We start from the raw sequence: 14,541 nt of genomic DNA, 5'->3' as shown, positions 1-14,541 counted from the left end.
TATAGTAAATTCTTAGACAGTAAAATTGCAGATATTGATCTGAATAGGTAGAGGAATTTCCACAAAGGCATCTTCTGCATACTAATAAAATATCAGGTCTAGTAAAATGTATGTGTTTATATGTACGTATGTACATATACACATATATTTATATGCATATATGGATATACATATGTATGTGTATGTAAAACAAATTCTTAAGTTTGGAGAAGCCCCATAATTCCCTTTGAGGGAATAACCCAACTGCATCATTTACAAATGAGGAAATTGAAGTTCAGAAAGATAACCTGCCAAGATCCTAATCACAACCCCCACTCCCTACCTCTGACATAGAACTACAGACAGACACACAGACAGACAGACAGACAGATAGACACACACACACACACACACACACACGGTATATATCCAGCAATCCAGATTGAAACAGGGTGCTGTCACTCTAAGGTTTTTTCCATTATACCACAACTGCATATCTTTAGAAGCTTAGGATTCTAAAGGCATGGTTTGAATCCAGCCTAACGTACTTACTAGCTATAGGACTCTGGACTAATCAATTAACTTTTCAGTCTGTTTCTTTATCTGTTAACTGGAGACAACAATATCACTTATCTGGCAGGATTGTTGTATGGAACAAATGATATAACGAATACGATACAATGTACTAAAGAAATGTCAGCTTTCATTATTAAAAATCAAATTTTTGTGGAGTAGAAGTAGAAAGATAGGTGATATTATTCATCCTTAATTCATATAATTTAATATTATTTATATTTAATCCAACCAATAAGCATTATTAGGTGCCTCCTTCTATGTACCAGGAATGTCCTAAGTGCAGGAGATGCAAAGACAAAAACTAAAATATTAAATAAGCTGACATTCTATTACCTTGATATTATATGATGGAGGCAACTTGGGGAAGCGGGGAGGAAGGAAGGGAATATGCATTTATACAGTGTCTATTACATATGAGGCATTGTGCTAAGTGCTTTAGAAATATTATCTCATTTGAAGTAGAAAGTGCCCTATATTTGGAAAATTGTCTGACCCGGGTTTAAATCTAGATTCTGGGTTCGCACACTAATTTCGCCACTTATCACTTACTTTGCCCATCTTGGGCAAATCTCTTAGCATCTCTGTGCCTTACTTTATCTGTAAGATAAAAAGCTTTTGTTAAATGACCTATAAATTCTCTTTGAACCCAGATCTCTGATCTTATTATCCCCTTCAGCTCTACTCTTATGACTTATTCGTACATTTGTAAATGTGTATCTGTGTGTCGATACATATATAGAAACATACACATACACACATATATATGCATGTACCTACTGGACATCTCAAGTTGGATTTCTTGTAGATGTCTGGTTATCTTGTAGATCTTAAATTCAACATGTCCCAAACTGAACTCATTTTTTCCTCAAACACTCTACCCTTCCTAACTTCTTACCACCATCAATTGTCCCTATGATCTAGGCTCACAACCTAGGTGTCATCTTTGGCTTCTCAATCTCATTCACCCCATATAGCCAATTGTTTGCAAAATTTTTTTATTTATGCCTTGACATCTCTCCTACACACATCTTTCTCACACATCTGCCACCAGGGCAGACCCTCCTTACCCCATGCCTGGACTATTGTAATAGCTTTCTAATTGTGCTCCCTGCCTCCAGTTTCCCTCACTCTGGTCCATACTCACCTCTCAAACTGATATTCTAAAGAGAAGGTCTGACCAAGTCACCTTCTTATTCAATAAACTCCACGGGCTCCCTCAGGATCAAATATAAAATATTCTATTTGGCATTTAAAGCCTTCCCACACTTCCAATCTTTTCATGCTTCACTCTCCTCCACCCGTGACATCTTCCCCCATGCTGTTCCATCTCCGTCTCAGATTATTTTCACTGAGTGTCCCGCATGCCTGGAATTGTCCCTCATCTCTTGACCACTAGCTTTCCTGAATTCCTGTAAATCTCAGCTAAAAATGCATCTTCAGCAAGAAATCTTTCCTGTTCCCCTTTCTGTTAGATCTGACATTATCTCCAATTTATCCCATAGATAATTGGATAGAGAGACAGAGATAGATAGTATATAGTGGCTTGCATGTGGACTATCATTAGAGAACTTCTTGGGAGCAGGGACTATTTTTTCCTTTCTTTGTATTCTCAGCCCTTAGATCCTGCCTGGAAGACAGGATTTGAACTCTGGTCTGACTACCAAGCTAGCACTTCCTGCACTACTTCACCTAGCTACCTTTAAAGGGCTTCTTTTTTCTTAGGATCAATATTACTTAAGTGCTAAGAGGCACATCAGAGGTTTAGCCATCAGTCAGCTTGCATTTAATTTTTTTATTTAATTATTTGCAATAAACACTTGTTAACTTGACTCTAAGCTCCTTTTCCAGGTCTATGCCTATGATCCTGTGATCTCTGTCCCATGCTATTTACTTTTGCACCTAGGAGTATGTGGTTTGGTAGTGGAAACAGTCACATCCTACGTAACAGTTACTGTAATGCCCCAGGACCAGAGGCTGAGTCCGTCAGTGACGCCCCGCCCCCTCAGAAAGGACAGGATGTGAAGACTGCGCTTGCGCAATCAGTGCGCGGGGCTTTGAGATTCAAACTCCACTCTTCTGCTCGCCACGCCCCTTCGGCAGCGCGCAGTCGCAAAAGAAGCCCGCTCCTGGCTGAGCGCTACGGTAGAGCAAGTTTTCTCGCTGAGCTTCCGGCCGGCTGGAAACGTGAGGCCCGAGCTTCACTTCCTGCTGAAGCCGGTTCCGGCAGTGGCTGGTGTAAGTGGATCGTGATTGCCGGCCCTCGACTCCCGAGGCGGGGGGCGGGATCCGGCTCTGTCTCTCTGTCTGGTGAGCGCGCGGCCGAGCAGCCATGAAGATCACGCGGCAGAAGCACGCGAAGAAGCACCTCGGCTTCTTCCGCTACAACTTCGGCGTCCGCGAGCCGTACCAGCTGCTGCTGGACGGCACGTTCTGTCAGGCGGCGCTGCGGGGCCGCATCCAGCTCCGCGAGCAGCTGCCCCGCTACCTCATGGGGGAGACGCAGCTGTGCACCACCAGGTGGGCCCGGGCGGCCGCGGCGGGCCGGAGGAGGTGGGCGGGGCCGGAAGGGCGGGCCTGGGGCGGGGCCAACGCCCCGGGGTTCCGAGCGCGCCGGCCCCCACCCAGGTGTCCTTATCTGGAATGGAGGGGGCGGGGCGTGTATTTTAATTTGGCCACGCCCTCCAGTCCCGAGAGCCATCCCGCTGGCCCAATCCGCGCAGCCACTGAAGTGTCTCCCTCCCCCCAACTCTTCCCTGGGATCAAATATGAACTCTGAACTTTTGACAACCTGATGTTTTCTTCCTTGGTTCACATTATATATGATATATGTTATATGTAAATATATTTATGTATGTATTACATGTAATATATATTTATATATTATATTTATATATTATATTTATATGTAATTATATGTTTATATATTATACATTCCATGTATATTTATACATCAATATATTACATATTATATATGTATTTTATATATAATACATATATATACATATGTGTGTATATATACATATATATATAGGGTTTCCTTTCATGTTCTCTTCTCTTCCCCATGTATGGCAATATCAGGCTACTTACTGTTCCTAACACGGGTGGTGCCTTGTTTTCCGGCTTCTTGTATTCCCAGGCTTCTCAGTTCAAGCCCCATCCTCTGCAGTTGACCTCTCTTGGGTCCTTTTCAGCTGCTAATGCCTCATCACCCAAGGTTCTTTTGTATCTGCTTTGATGTACTTGCTATTTTCCATGATAGACTGTATTTTGAGGTAGTGACTTTCAGTTTTGTCTTTCTGTCTTCATTGCCTAGCATAGTGCCTGGAACATAATAAGTAGGTGTTTAATAAATTCTTGTTGATTGGCTTTTTTTAAACCTCTTTTGGATGGGGTTAGTGGAAGTTAACATTATAAGTTCTTTATTGGTTCCAATTTACTATATATCATTTATGACTAATGGTATAATTTTAACTTTTATTTGAAAGCAAAAAAAAAATACATTCTAAATATGAGCTGTTTTTACTGTCATGTGTCAAAAAGAACTATTTCCCTTTTAATGTTTACCAGTTTTCAAAAGTTAATTTTTTTCCTTTAGATGTGTGTTAAAGGAGTTAGAATCATTGGGGAAGGAGTTATATGGTGCAAAACTAATTGCACAAAGATGTCAGGTTCGAAGCTGTGCCCATTTCAAAGATGCAGTCAGCGGTGCTGAATGTCTATTATCCATGATTGAAGATGGAAATCCTCACCATTTTTTTGTTGCAACACAGGTAATGTTGCCTATGAAAAATTATTGATTCTTTGCTTTGTTTTTTTTTATAGCACAGTAATTTCCAAATAGGCACCCTTCCCATTGAACCCTCCCTTAAAATAAAATGATTAAATAAGACCAGCTTTAGTGCTGGAGAGTTTGGATGAAGAGCAGCAAAACTACATAGGAATTGGTTGTTCAGTTGTTTTTTCAGTCGTGTCCAAATTTTCATGAACCCATTTGAGGTTTTCTTGGCAACGATAATTGGAGTGGTTTTCTATTTCCATTCCTAGATGAGGAAATTGAGGGTCATAGAGTTAGTAAGTATCTGAGGCCATATTTAAACTCAAAAGGAAGATGGGTCTTCCTAACTCCAGGACCAGCACTTACCTAGCTCCCTCTACTTAAGAATAGCAAGTTAACACACCTTTATTACTACTCAGAAGGGGGATAGGAGAATATATATCAACAGGAAACCATTTCAGTATGCAGCCCCCAATGCTCTCAGCCTGAAGGCAGCACAGGGAAGGATGGTTTCTAGTTGTAGCACCATTTCAGCTTTTGTACTCTGATTAAAGACTCAGAGCCCTCAGGGCCCAAACTACATAGCTTTTTAGACCAAGAGCCAGCAAGGCTCTAATAGGAGACTGCCCTGTCATCTTCAGGGCAAGAGAGTAATATGGCCTGCACTAATGAAATGATGGGATTTTCTGAATTGCCTGATGAGAAGTAAGGGATGAGAAGGATGCAAGGAATAACTTAACTGTGCCATCTAACAAGAGATTTGGGTGGTAGGAGGCTATGGAAGTAATGCCCAGTTTTTGAGTTGATTAACCTTAGTGCATCTTAGGGGGTCCTATGTACATCCAAGGGGGTTGAGCCATACCACTCAAACCAGTTTTTATTTAGTATGGACCAGCTGACAAAATCATCCCATCTTGACAGCAAAGTGTTCATATACAATTTTATATACTCTTATATAGCCAGGCGCTTAATGGAAGTGGACTATGCTGCAGACCTCCCCTTCACCTGGGGGGTGTGGGGCTCCACATGGCCCTGTTCACCTCCTGGGCTCTTCAGCCCCTTCAGCTCGGGCAGCTTCAGTGTCTGGGGTCCCTGCAGCCACAGTATCTCCAAGCTGAGGCCCTTGAGCTAGAGCTGTGGCCAAGTAGCCCTCCTCCCTCCCCACAATCTCTGTACTGAGAAGGGAGAATATTTTTGAGACTGAGATGGGTAAATAAAAATGTATCACATTTCACCTACATCACTCTGCATTCTTCTTTCCTTGTTTCCCTGACTTCCTCATAATACTTAATTTAAAAAATTCTTTTACATTGTTTTTGTTAAACATTTTTGCTTTTCTGTAGCTTCAGAAATTCAGCTGGCTGAAACTCTGTCCAGCATTTACTTCCATCTACTTTTCCCAAACTTAAAAGCATCCAGTAATCCTATTGTCCTTATCTTTATTTTAAATGTTTGATAAGTGCCTTCTGCACTGGCACATAATAATTTTAGAAGTGAAACTAAGATTCTCTTTCAGTTTTAGTGATACTAAGTTTTTAGCAACTTTCATAGTACTTTAGTTTTATTGGCAGGCTGTAATGTGCTCCTGAATAATACCTGATTAATGTTTGTTTTTTCATAGGACCAGAATTTATCTCTTCAAGTAAAGAAAACACCTGGGATTCCTCTCTTGTTTATCATTCAGAACACTGTTGTTTTGGACAAACCTTCTCCCAAAACAATTTCCTTTGTCAAAGCAACAGAATCAGGGCATCTTGTCTCTGTTCACCAGAAAAAGAGCATCAAGAAACTCAAAGAAGAACAAGGTCTAGTGAAAACCCCTGAGCAGAAAAAGAAGAGAAAACGCAAAGGTGTGAGTGGTCCCAATCCTCTTAGCTGTCTGAAAAAGAAGAAGAAGGTGCAAGATTCAAACCAGTCTTCTGCCTCTGAAAAGAAAAAAAGAAAAAGAATTCGTAACAGAAATAGAACAAAGGCACTTTCTGTGCCATCAGTACAACAGAACAGTGAAATACAATGCAACTCTTGTTAGCTAATTGAACTGAAAAGTTTTTAGAGACTGACTAAATTCTTCATTTCTAAAGCAAAATAAAGTTTATGATTTGTGTCAATGTTTGTGATAAAAATTTAAAGATATCTCCATAAATTTGCCTGGACCTGTTGATTGTCACTTAAAAAATAAAATCAAAGAATGAACAAAAATTGAATACAGTATAAAATATGACAGTTATACCCCTGTCCCCCTTTTCTCTTACCTCCTTGGCTCCCCCAGTTATTCTTGTTAGGTTATAGTGCTTCCTTTGATTCATTGTTGCTGTGGAGTTAGCAGTTCTGAATCAGTCTGTTGGAAATGTTAAGAGTTTATTGTGAGTTGGAAGTTCAAAACACACATACAATTTAAAAATGAATTGGTAATATAGGTTTACCTTATGCTTGGTTCCCCAGATTAGTTGCAACATTTATACCTATTAATTCATTATTCTTCCTTTACTCTTAGATTGGGAACTAGTTAAATGACTGACTTTGAAAAAATAAAATGTCAAATTTAATATATGCATAAAATTATTTTATTTTATTGGTTTCCCCTAAAAATAGTCTTAAAATTTCATAGTATGAAAATATTTCATAATTTTATACATGATAGCATTCAGTTTTAGTGACAGTTTTTCCTAAATAAGTTCAAATGATGCCTTTTTATTTTACATCACCGTCATTTCTGGATTTACCCCTACCCTCACCCTATCCACCCTAAAATTGAGCCCTTAGTAAAGAAAAATAGTTACGTGATCATATTAGTGTATGCAACATTCTGACTTTGTAGTCTCCCTTTTTTCCATCAAGAGGAGGGATGTGGTTCATTGTATGTTTACGTGGCTTGTTGCTGGTTTCTGAATTACCTAGGTCTTGGACTTCCATTTAGTGATTTATTCACTTTACATTGTTACAGTCATGTACGAAAAGTTGGGTTTGCTTATCTTAACTTTCCATCGGTTCATATGCATCGTTCCCTATTTCACTGAATTTGTCATTTCTTCATGATGATGAGTTATATTTGTGTGCCACAGATTTTCATCCATTTCCTACTTAATGAAAGCCACTTTGTTTTAAAACATTTTTTTGATATGTTCTTTACCTCCTGCCCAAGGGTGGAGTTGCTGAGTCAAAGCACTTATGAGCCCCTTAGTCACTTGTGATCACATTTCCAACTTGTTTTCCAGAGCAGTTGGACCAATTTACAACTGCATCAAGAGCATGCCATTTTTCCCATGCTCAGGAATATTAACCATTACCATTTATGTCTTATCTGTCAGTTTGCAGAGTGTGAAATGAAACTTCAGAATTATTTGATTTTGCATTTTTCAGTGATTTCCTCTTTTTAAAAAGTTGTTGACCATTTGCAGTTCTGAAAACTTGATATTCTTTGATCACTTACCTTTTGGGGAATGACTCCTGGTTCTGTATATTAGTATAAATTTCTTATCTCTCCTGGATGCTAGACTTTGCTTATCAGGGATATCAAATGCAAAGATTTCTCTCTCTCTCAACAGTTGACTTTTTCACTTTTTTTTTGACTTTTTACTCAATTTAATTTTATGTAAAAGCTTTTTGATTATGTAAATAAGGTTATTTTGTCTTTTATGATTATTCTCTCCTTTTGACTGAAAAATTACTCATGCTCAATTTTTTAAAAATGACATGAACTTTACATTCAGCTCACAGCCATATAGAGCTTGTTGTGGTATGTGATAGAAAATGTTGATCTAATTTCTGCCAAAATACTTTGCAATTTTTTGAACTATTTTCAGATAAAGAGTCCTTCCAGTAATTTGTTTTCTATGAGTCTAATGGTCCAGTCAAAATTTTATTTACTTATATTTTTTTGATACCATAGGAGCTGAAAAATGTCCCCATCATCCCTTTTAACTTTAAAATTGCTGATGATGTAGAGTGGGGTGGATAGAGAGAAAGATGGTGTAACCATCCTTTTCATCATGAATTATCAAAGTGCCTAAATCTGCCAGAAATGTTTGAAAAATGGCCTGTACTCCTTTCCCATCTCATTCATATGCCCAGTATTTTAAAGTCCCTTTAGATAATGAAGATGAATATCAAATCAGACTTGTACCTTTTTTTTGCTTTTACAGAAAAAAAATTTGTTAATTTTTTTTACTTAAAGATTATCTTAATCATAGTTTGTCAACCTTAAATTCAAATGCAACTGTGGAAAAGCTCTATTATGTTGGATGTATCCCCAGTGTTTACCTATACAGTAGGTGCTTTTTGTTTATTGAATGAATAAATGAATTTAGAGGGCTAATCTTTGATTTCACTGCTCATTGGAAAACCCTTTAGTATGCAAAGTAGCAACTTTTCTGTAACTTCTAGTCTTAAGATAACTCCTTAAAGCACTGATTTAAAAAAAAAAAATTTTAAGCATTAATAGCTTTTTAAAATATATCGCCTATTCTAACATACGCCATTTCCCAAGCATCCCTTCTTAAAACAATAAAAAAAAAAAATAGTTCAGGGGATACTAAAAGTGCCCATAGTCAAAGGCAGGATCTGAGTCCAGGTCTTGTGACTCCAAAAACAGCTTATCTACTACACTATACTGCTTCTGTACTAATATGATATTAATAGAATTGTCAATTATAATCAAATGAGATATTTGTAAAGGGTTTCCTCTTCTCTACCATCTGAAGAAAAAGTTCATTTATTCTAAAACTTCAGTTTGTTTCTTAAAACAAGAGGTGTATTTTGTCAAAAACTTTTTCAGCATTTATTAATGTTATCATGGTTTTTATTATTTTTATATGTTTATGATCCTGATACTGTCAGTTTTGCATTCCTGGTATAAATCCACTCTTCATTTAATTGTCCTGTTTGGTGTTTTAGGCTAGGTGCAAATCAGTCCTTTTAGATCAGGGGTTATTACCTTTTTTGTGTGTCATTGACCCCTTTGACAATCTGTTAAAGCCTATGGAACCCTTTTCGTAATAATGATCTGAAATGTATAAAGTACATAGGACTGCAAAGGAAACCATATTAAAATACATTTGGCAAAATATTGAAACAAGTTCACAGAACTTATGCACTGTTTTGGATATTACCTAACAGGATATAAGAATTTGAGAAAATTCTTGAGGATTTTGAGAAATTTTCTTGAGAATTTTGAGAAAAGATTATTGAGAAAATTGAGAAACCTCAGTTTGTAAAAATTTAAGCAGTTACCAATCTTAAGAGTAACAATGTGAGTGCCTTTGTCACTTTGACTAATATGATAACCACATTAAATATGAAATGATTTTAGGTGTGCATAGAAGTCATAAAAATTGTTCAATGTGACAGGTTTGATTCATGGGAGGACTTGCATAATAATCTGGCTTGTTTTGCCCCCAGTAGTGAAAAAAAACTGGAAAACATCTACATATTCAGTTGAGTTCATTATGCTAACAGACCCAGTCAAGGAACAGCTCTGAAAAAGTAAAGTATTTAATTAGGAGCTAAGTAAAATAGTATGGCCACAAAAGCAATTTCAGCACATGTTCCAAAATAAGTGGAGTATCGTTGCCCAGCAGATATTTGGGGTCACAGGCTTCTTCAAATTCATGATTGCTGTTGTGGAGGTATGGACTTAGTTTTTCTCTGCAGATCAAATAGCCTTCATTCCCTATTCATGTCTGTATGACTAGTGAGTGTGCAACCAGTTTTTCTCCCCCATGGCTCCAGGTTGAATCATCTCCCTGCCATCTCCAACTTAATTTGCCTTAGATACTCTTGCACTTGCCCAGTAGCTGCCTCCTGATGCTCAGTTGGGTGGGGTGGGGAGAATAAGAATGGAGGGAGGGGGAAATTAGAGATTGAGAACATCCTTGCTTATTAAAGGTCAGAAAACTTCCCACCCTCTACCCAAGCAGAGTACAGGAAAAGGGGAAAGTTGCATACACATCAGCCTTATGAATATCGGTTACTTCGGATGAATGCTTTGAAAACTTTAAAGTGCTATACTGAGTTATTACGATTACTATGTAAAGACCCTAGGGAAAGAAGAGTGCCCTAATGATTAGAGCACTAAACTTAGATTCAGGGAGACTTGAGGGAGTCCGGGAGTTCTGCTGCAGACGCTAGCTGCAGATTTGCACCCTAGGCAAATCATTTAATCTCCATATCAGTTTCCTCATCTGTAAAATGGACATAATAATAGCATCTGTCTGCTAGAGTTGTCTGCATTAAATGAGGTGAAGTGTGTAAAGTGCTTTGTAAACCTTAAAGTGCTATGTAAAATTAACTATTAATAACTCTACAGATGTTTGAAAGATAAATAAGGGAAAGGGGAGAGAATTAGCATTTATTAAGCCCGTACTATGTGCCAGGCACTGTGCTAAGCACTTTACAAATATCTCCTTTGAGTCTCCCAACAACCTTGTGAGATAGGTGCTATTATCATCCCTACTTTACGGTGGAGGAAACTGATTTACAGAGAGGTTAAGGGATTAGCTGAGGATCACACAGCTAGTATTTTTTGAGACTGGATTCAAACTTGAGTATTCCTATCTCTAGGTCCAGTGCTCTACCCACTGTGCCACCTACTTGCTTCAGTAAGAAGTATTAGATTTATGTAGCTCTGAGGAGGGAAGAGAAATGGAACCAATGGTTAGAAGTAACAAGGAGGTAAATTTCAGCTCAACGTGTGGAAGAACTTCCTAATGTTTAGTTCTCAGCAGGATCATTATAAAGAGGCTCATAGGGTACTAAATTCTCCATCAGTGGAACTCTTTAAGCAGAAGCTGGTTAACTGACACCTTGTTGGGGATGTTGTGGAGGAGATCCATGTATTGGGTGGAGGGCTGAACTAGTTAGTCTTTCCAACTTTAAGATTCCATGATTGTCATGACTTTTTGCTCCAGTTCATCCAAAATTCACTACTTACCCAAGATAGAGTCCTGAAAGAGGCTTCTGTTACCTCCCTAAGCTTTCACAATCATCCTAGCCAAAGCAACCTTCTACATGGTTGACTGGATACAAGCATAACATATGGGGTCATGCTTTACTTTTTGTTTCTAGTTGGCTATACTTTGATGTTCCTAAGCCTTTGCTAATCACTAATAAGTGTACATGCCAACTCGCACATACACTATAAATATGACTAATTTCCCATAACCAACACAATCTTTGATCTTTTCCCTGACCTCATCTGAAGGTGGTGATTCTCATGTGTTTTCTCTTTTTTCCCTCTTCCAAGGCAACATGACCTTAATGTTCAGCAGAGTTCTCTTTTCACTTCTCTCATGGTGTGATGAGTTTAGCATTCTTTGCCAAATGACATTCTACCCCTGGCAGTCATGAAATAAATTTAGGCCAACTACTTAGGATGTAGTTGTGGTAAACACTCTACACACAGGGGCAATAGTATATTCCAATGTATAAAAATGTCACAAAACCAGAAGTATAATTTCTCTAGGCAGCTACCTACCAAAATTTTAAAAGCTTGGAAATTGGCTTACACTGGCTATGAACACATTATTTCATAGGTAGGAGCAACAATGGTTATAACTTTTAAATGCAGTTTTGCTCTCTGTTGGATTTCTGGTTTCTCTGCTGGGTTTTGTTGTTGTTTGTGGGTTTTTGGTGATGCTGGGAGTGTCCTTGGATCTTTCAATAATTGATCTAGTCCAGTCACACCACGCCACAATAGTGTTTAATCTGCGTCTACTGCTTTTTGTAGACAATTGTACTCAACTACAGAGGTCATTTTTTTCTTCTTTGATATACTCCTTACCTACTTAAATGCCCCCAATTCACTAAATCAGCTGACAAGTCACATTGTATTCATAAGCGTGACTTCTAGCCTCTAAGACTGGTTCAGAAAGCCACACAAATTGCAACAGATAATAAGATGTTGAGTCTTCTAATCTCCCAATACAAGCACAAGCATAATGAAAAACTTTTGATGGATGGGCAGGGAAACATCTTTGTGGAAAGAATTTAAAAGATATATTTATCTTTTTTATCACAATGCCTTGAGTGAATCATAATCACAAATTATAGTGGTCCTTGATTAGCTCATCTACTTAATGCTGTCAGCAGATGTTCAGGGAATGATTTATATTATAAACAAAACCTACCAATATTATCTCTTGCCTGGACTATTGCAATAGCCTCCTAATTGGTATTCTTTACCCCAGTCTTTTCATTTTCTAATACTACATCCTTCCCACAGCTGCCAAATTGATAATCCTAAAACACAAATCTGGCTATGTCACCCAGGTCATTCAAAAATCTCCAATGACTTCCTATTTTCATCTAAAGCCCTTCACATTTAAAGCCTTGACATTCCAGCCCTGTCCTTTGGGCCCATTGTATGAGTGATGTCTCATTTATGGAACTCATTCTCTCCCCAGCACCTCCACCTCAAGGAACCTCTCAGGTGCTCAGTATTACCTGAGGCTTTCCTTTTTGGTGCCTTGGGAGTTGGAAACAGTAGGCAGCATGGACCTGATGGAAGAGTACTGGGTTAGGAGGGGCAGGAATTTGATGCCTCACTTTTATAGTTATTTTGGGGAAACAGACCAACTCCTCTCTGTACCACCTTGGGATTAGTTCATTAACGTATCCAAATCATGTCAAAGTTATCAGCACCTTTTGATGTTCTGCTGGTCAGGAACTGTGGAGGTCTGGATTTTGTCTAGGACTCACATATTAAACAACCAGAAGCCTTGATAGCAATGCCTCTGTGGTGGGCTGAATTGAACTGTCTTCATCTCCTCATCCCCTGATCTTCATGCCACTTACCCTGAGCATTTGCCCCAGGTGCAAAAATTCTTAGATACAGTTCTGAGCATGGGACTTTCTATCTTTAAAATGAGGGTGTTTAACTACATGAGATTTAAATTTCCCTTCCTGCTCTGACATTCTGTTATTCTTTGACAGTAACAGGTGCTGAATGGCATTAGGCTGAGAAGGCAAGGTTTTTATAATTGCTATCAACCTGCTCCACATCCCAGGAGCCATTTTTGTTTGACACTAAGCAAAGGCCTGTACCGTCTGATACAGGAAGGAGAAGATGGAAACTGTTCTCCTAGTCCAACCTGGAAGGTCCAACTGCAAAGAGATTCATTACCATTTTTATTCATATATTCCTACAGAGACTATATAGAACATAGTGAGGACAGAAGCTGAACTATTCTGACCTGCCTTAGGGATGCCACTCTGGTGATTCTCCTAGTTCATCTTGCCACTCTGTGAAGAACATTTGGATTTCCCCTGTTGCTCCCTCAGAATTTGCACCAGCAACTTCACTACTGCTGGGTTCTCTATGGTGGCTGAGTTAGGTGGCAATGAGGTTCTCACCAGGTAAGAGATTAGACCACACCAGGGACCAGGTACAGGGAGGAGGGGGAAAGGATAAATCTCCTTTCCTACTTTTATCTCTAGTGGCATCCATTTGATACTTCTTTGGAAACCAAGGAGAACAAAAACTGACAGTGTACCAATATTGAACTCATTATGCTTGCAGGAGTCCAAGTAGCAAAGTCCTTTGCCTGTTTTTCACACTCTACTGAGTCATAAAATCACAGAATTTCAGAGTTAGAAGAAAGGTCAGTGTCCATCTAGTCCAACCTATACCTGAAAATAATTCCCTCTACAACATGCTTTAAAAAATTGTCATGTCAAGGACAGCTGGGTGGTACAGTGAATAGACCACTAGCCCTAGAGTCTGGGCTCAAATCTGGCCTCAGAAGCCTGACACTTACTAGCTGTGTGACCTTGGGCAAGTCACTTAACCCCAATTGCCTTGCCTTTCCCCCTCCAAAAAAAAAAAGTTGTCATGTCATTCAAAAGAAAGGGAAAAGGATCTATGTGTACAAAAAAATTTATAGCCACTCTTTTTGTGATGGCTAAGAATTGGAAAATCAAGAGGATGCCCATCAATCAGGGAATGGCTGAGTAAGTTATGGTATAAGATCATAATGGAATATTATTGTGCTATAAGAAATGACAAGCAGGATGATTTCAGAAAAACCTGGAAAGACTTACATGAACTGATTCAAAGTGAAGTGAGCAGAACCAGGAGAATATCGTACATAGTGTAACGGCAATATTGTTCAAAGAAAAACTGCGATTGACAGCTATTCTCAACAATGCAGTGATACAAGACAATCCCAAAGGACTAACGATGGCACATACTATCTGCCTCCAGAAAAAAAAAAACC

The 14,541-nt window shown here is 38.7% G+C and overlaps 1 protein-coding gene across 1 annotated transcript; it reads left to right on the top strand.

Annotated features, from left to right (window-relative positions):
• Positions 1-2,149: 2,149 nt before the first annotated feature.
• On the top strand, positions 2,150-6,529 carry UTP23 (UTP23 small subunit processome component). Its single transcript, XM_072603240.1, has 3 exons — positions 2,150-3,072; positions 4,151-4,325; positions 5,952-6,529. The coding sequence occupies exons 1-3, from the start codon at positions 2,885-2,887 to the stop codon at positions 6,357-6,359; spliced, it is 771 nt and encodes a 256-aa protein (XP_072459341.1). The 5' UTR covers positions 2,150-2,884; the 3' UTR covers positions 6,360-6,529.
• Positions 6,530-14,541: the final 8,012 nt, after the last annotated feature.

The sequence above is a fragment of the Notamacropus eugenii genome, chromosome 4 (genome assembly GCF_028372415.1).
Source record: "Notamacropus eugenii isolate mMacEug1 chromosome 4, mMacEug1.pri_v2, whole genome shotgun sequence".
In the NCBI taxonomy this organism is placed as follows: Eukaryota; Metazoa; Chordata; class Mammalia; order Diprotodontia; family Macropodidae; genus Notamacropus; species Notamacropus eugenii.
The sequence above is the reverse complement of the archived record's forward strand: the minus strand, read 5'-3'. Positions and strand labels throughout refer to the sequence as shown.

Bases quoted from the DNA above. Each gene is read 5' to 3' on its own strand.
- UTP23 (XM_072603240.1), top strand. From the start codon at position 2,885: ATGAAGATCACGCGGCAGAAGCACGCGAAGAAGCACCTCGGCTTCTTC. The intron at 3,073-4,150 runs GTGGGCCCGGGC...TTTTTCCTTTAG, and splicing joins ACGCAGCTGTGCACCACCAG to ATGTGTGTTAAAGGAGTTAG. The intron at 4,326-5,951 runs GTAATGTTGCCT...GTTTTTTCATAG, and splicing joins ATTTTTTTGTTGCAACACAG to GACCAGAATTTATCTCTTCA.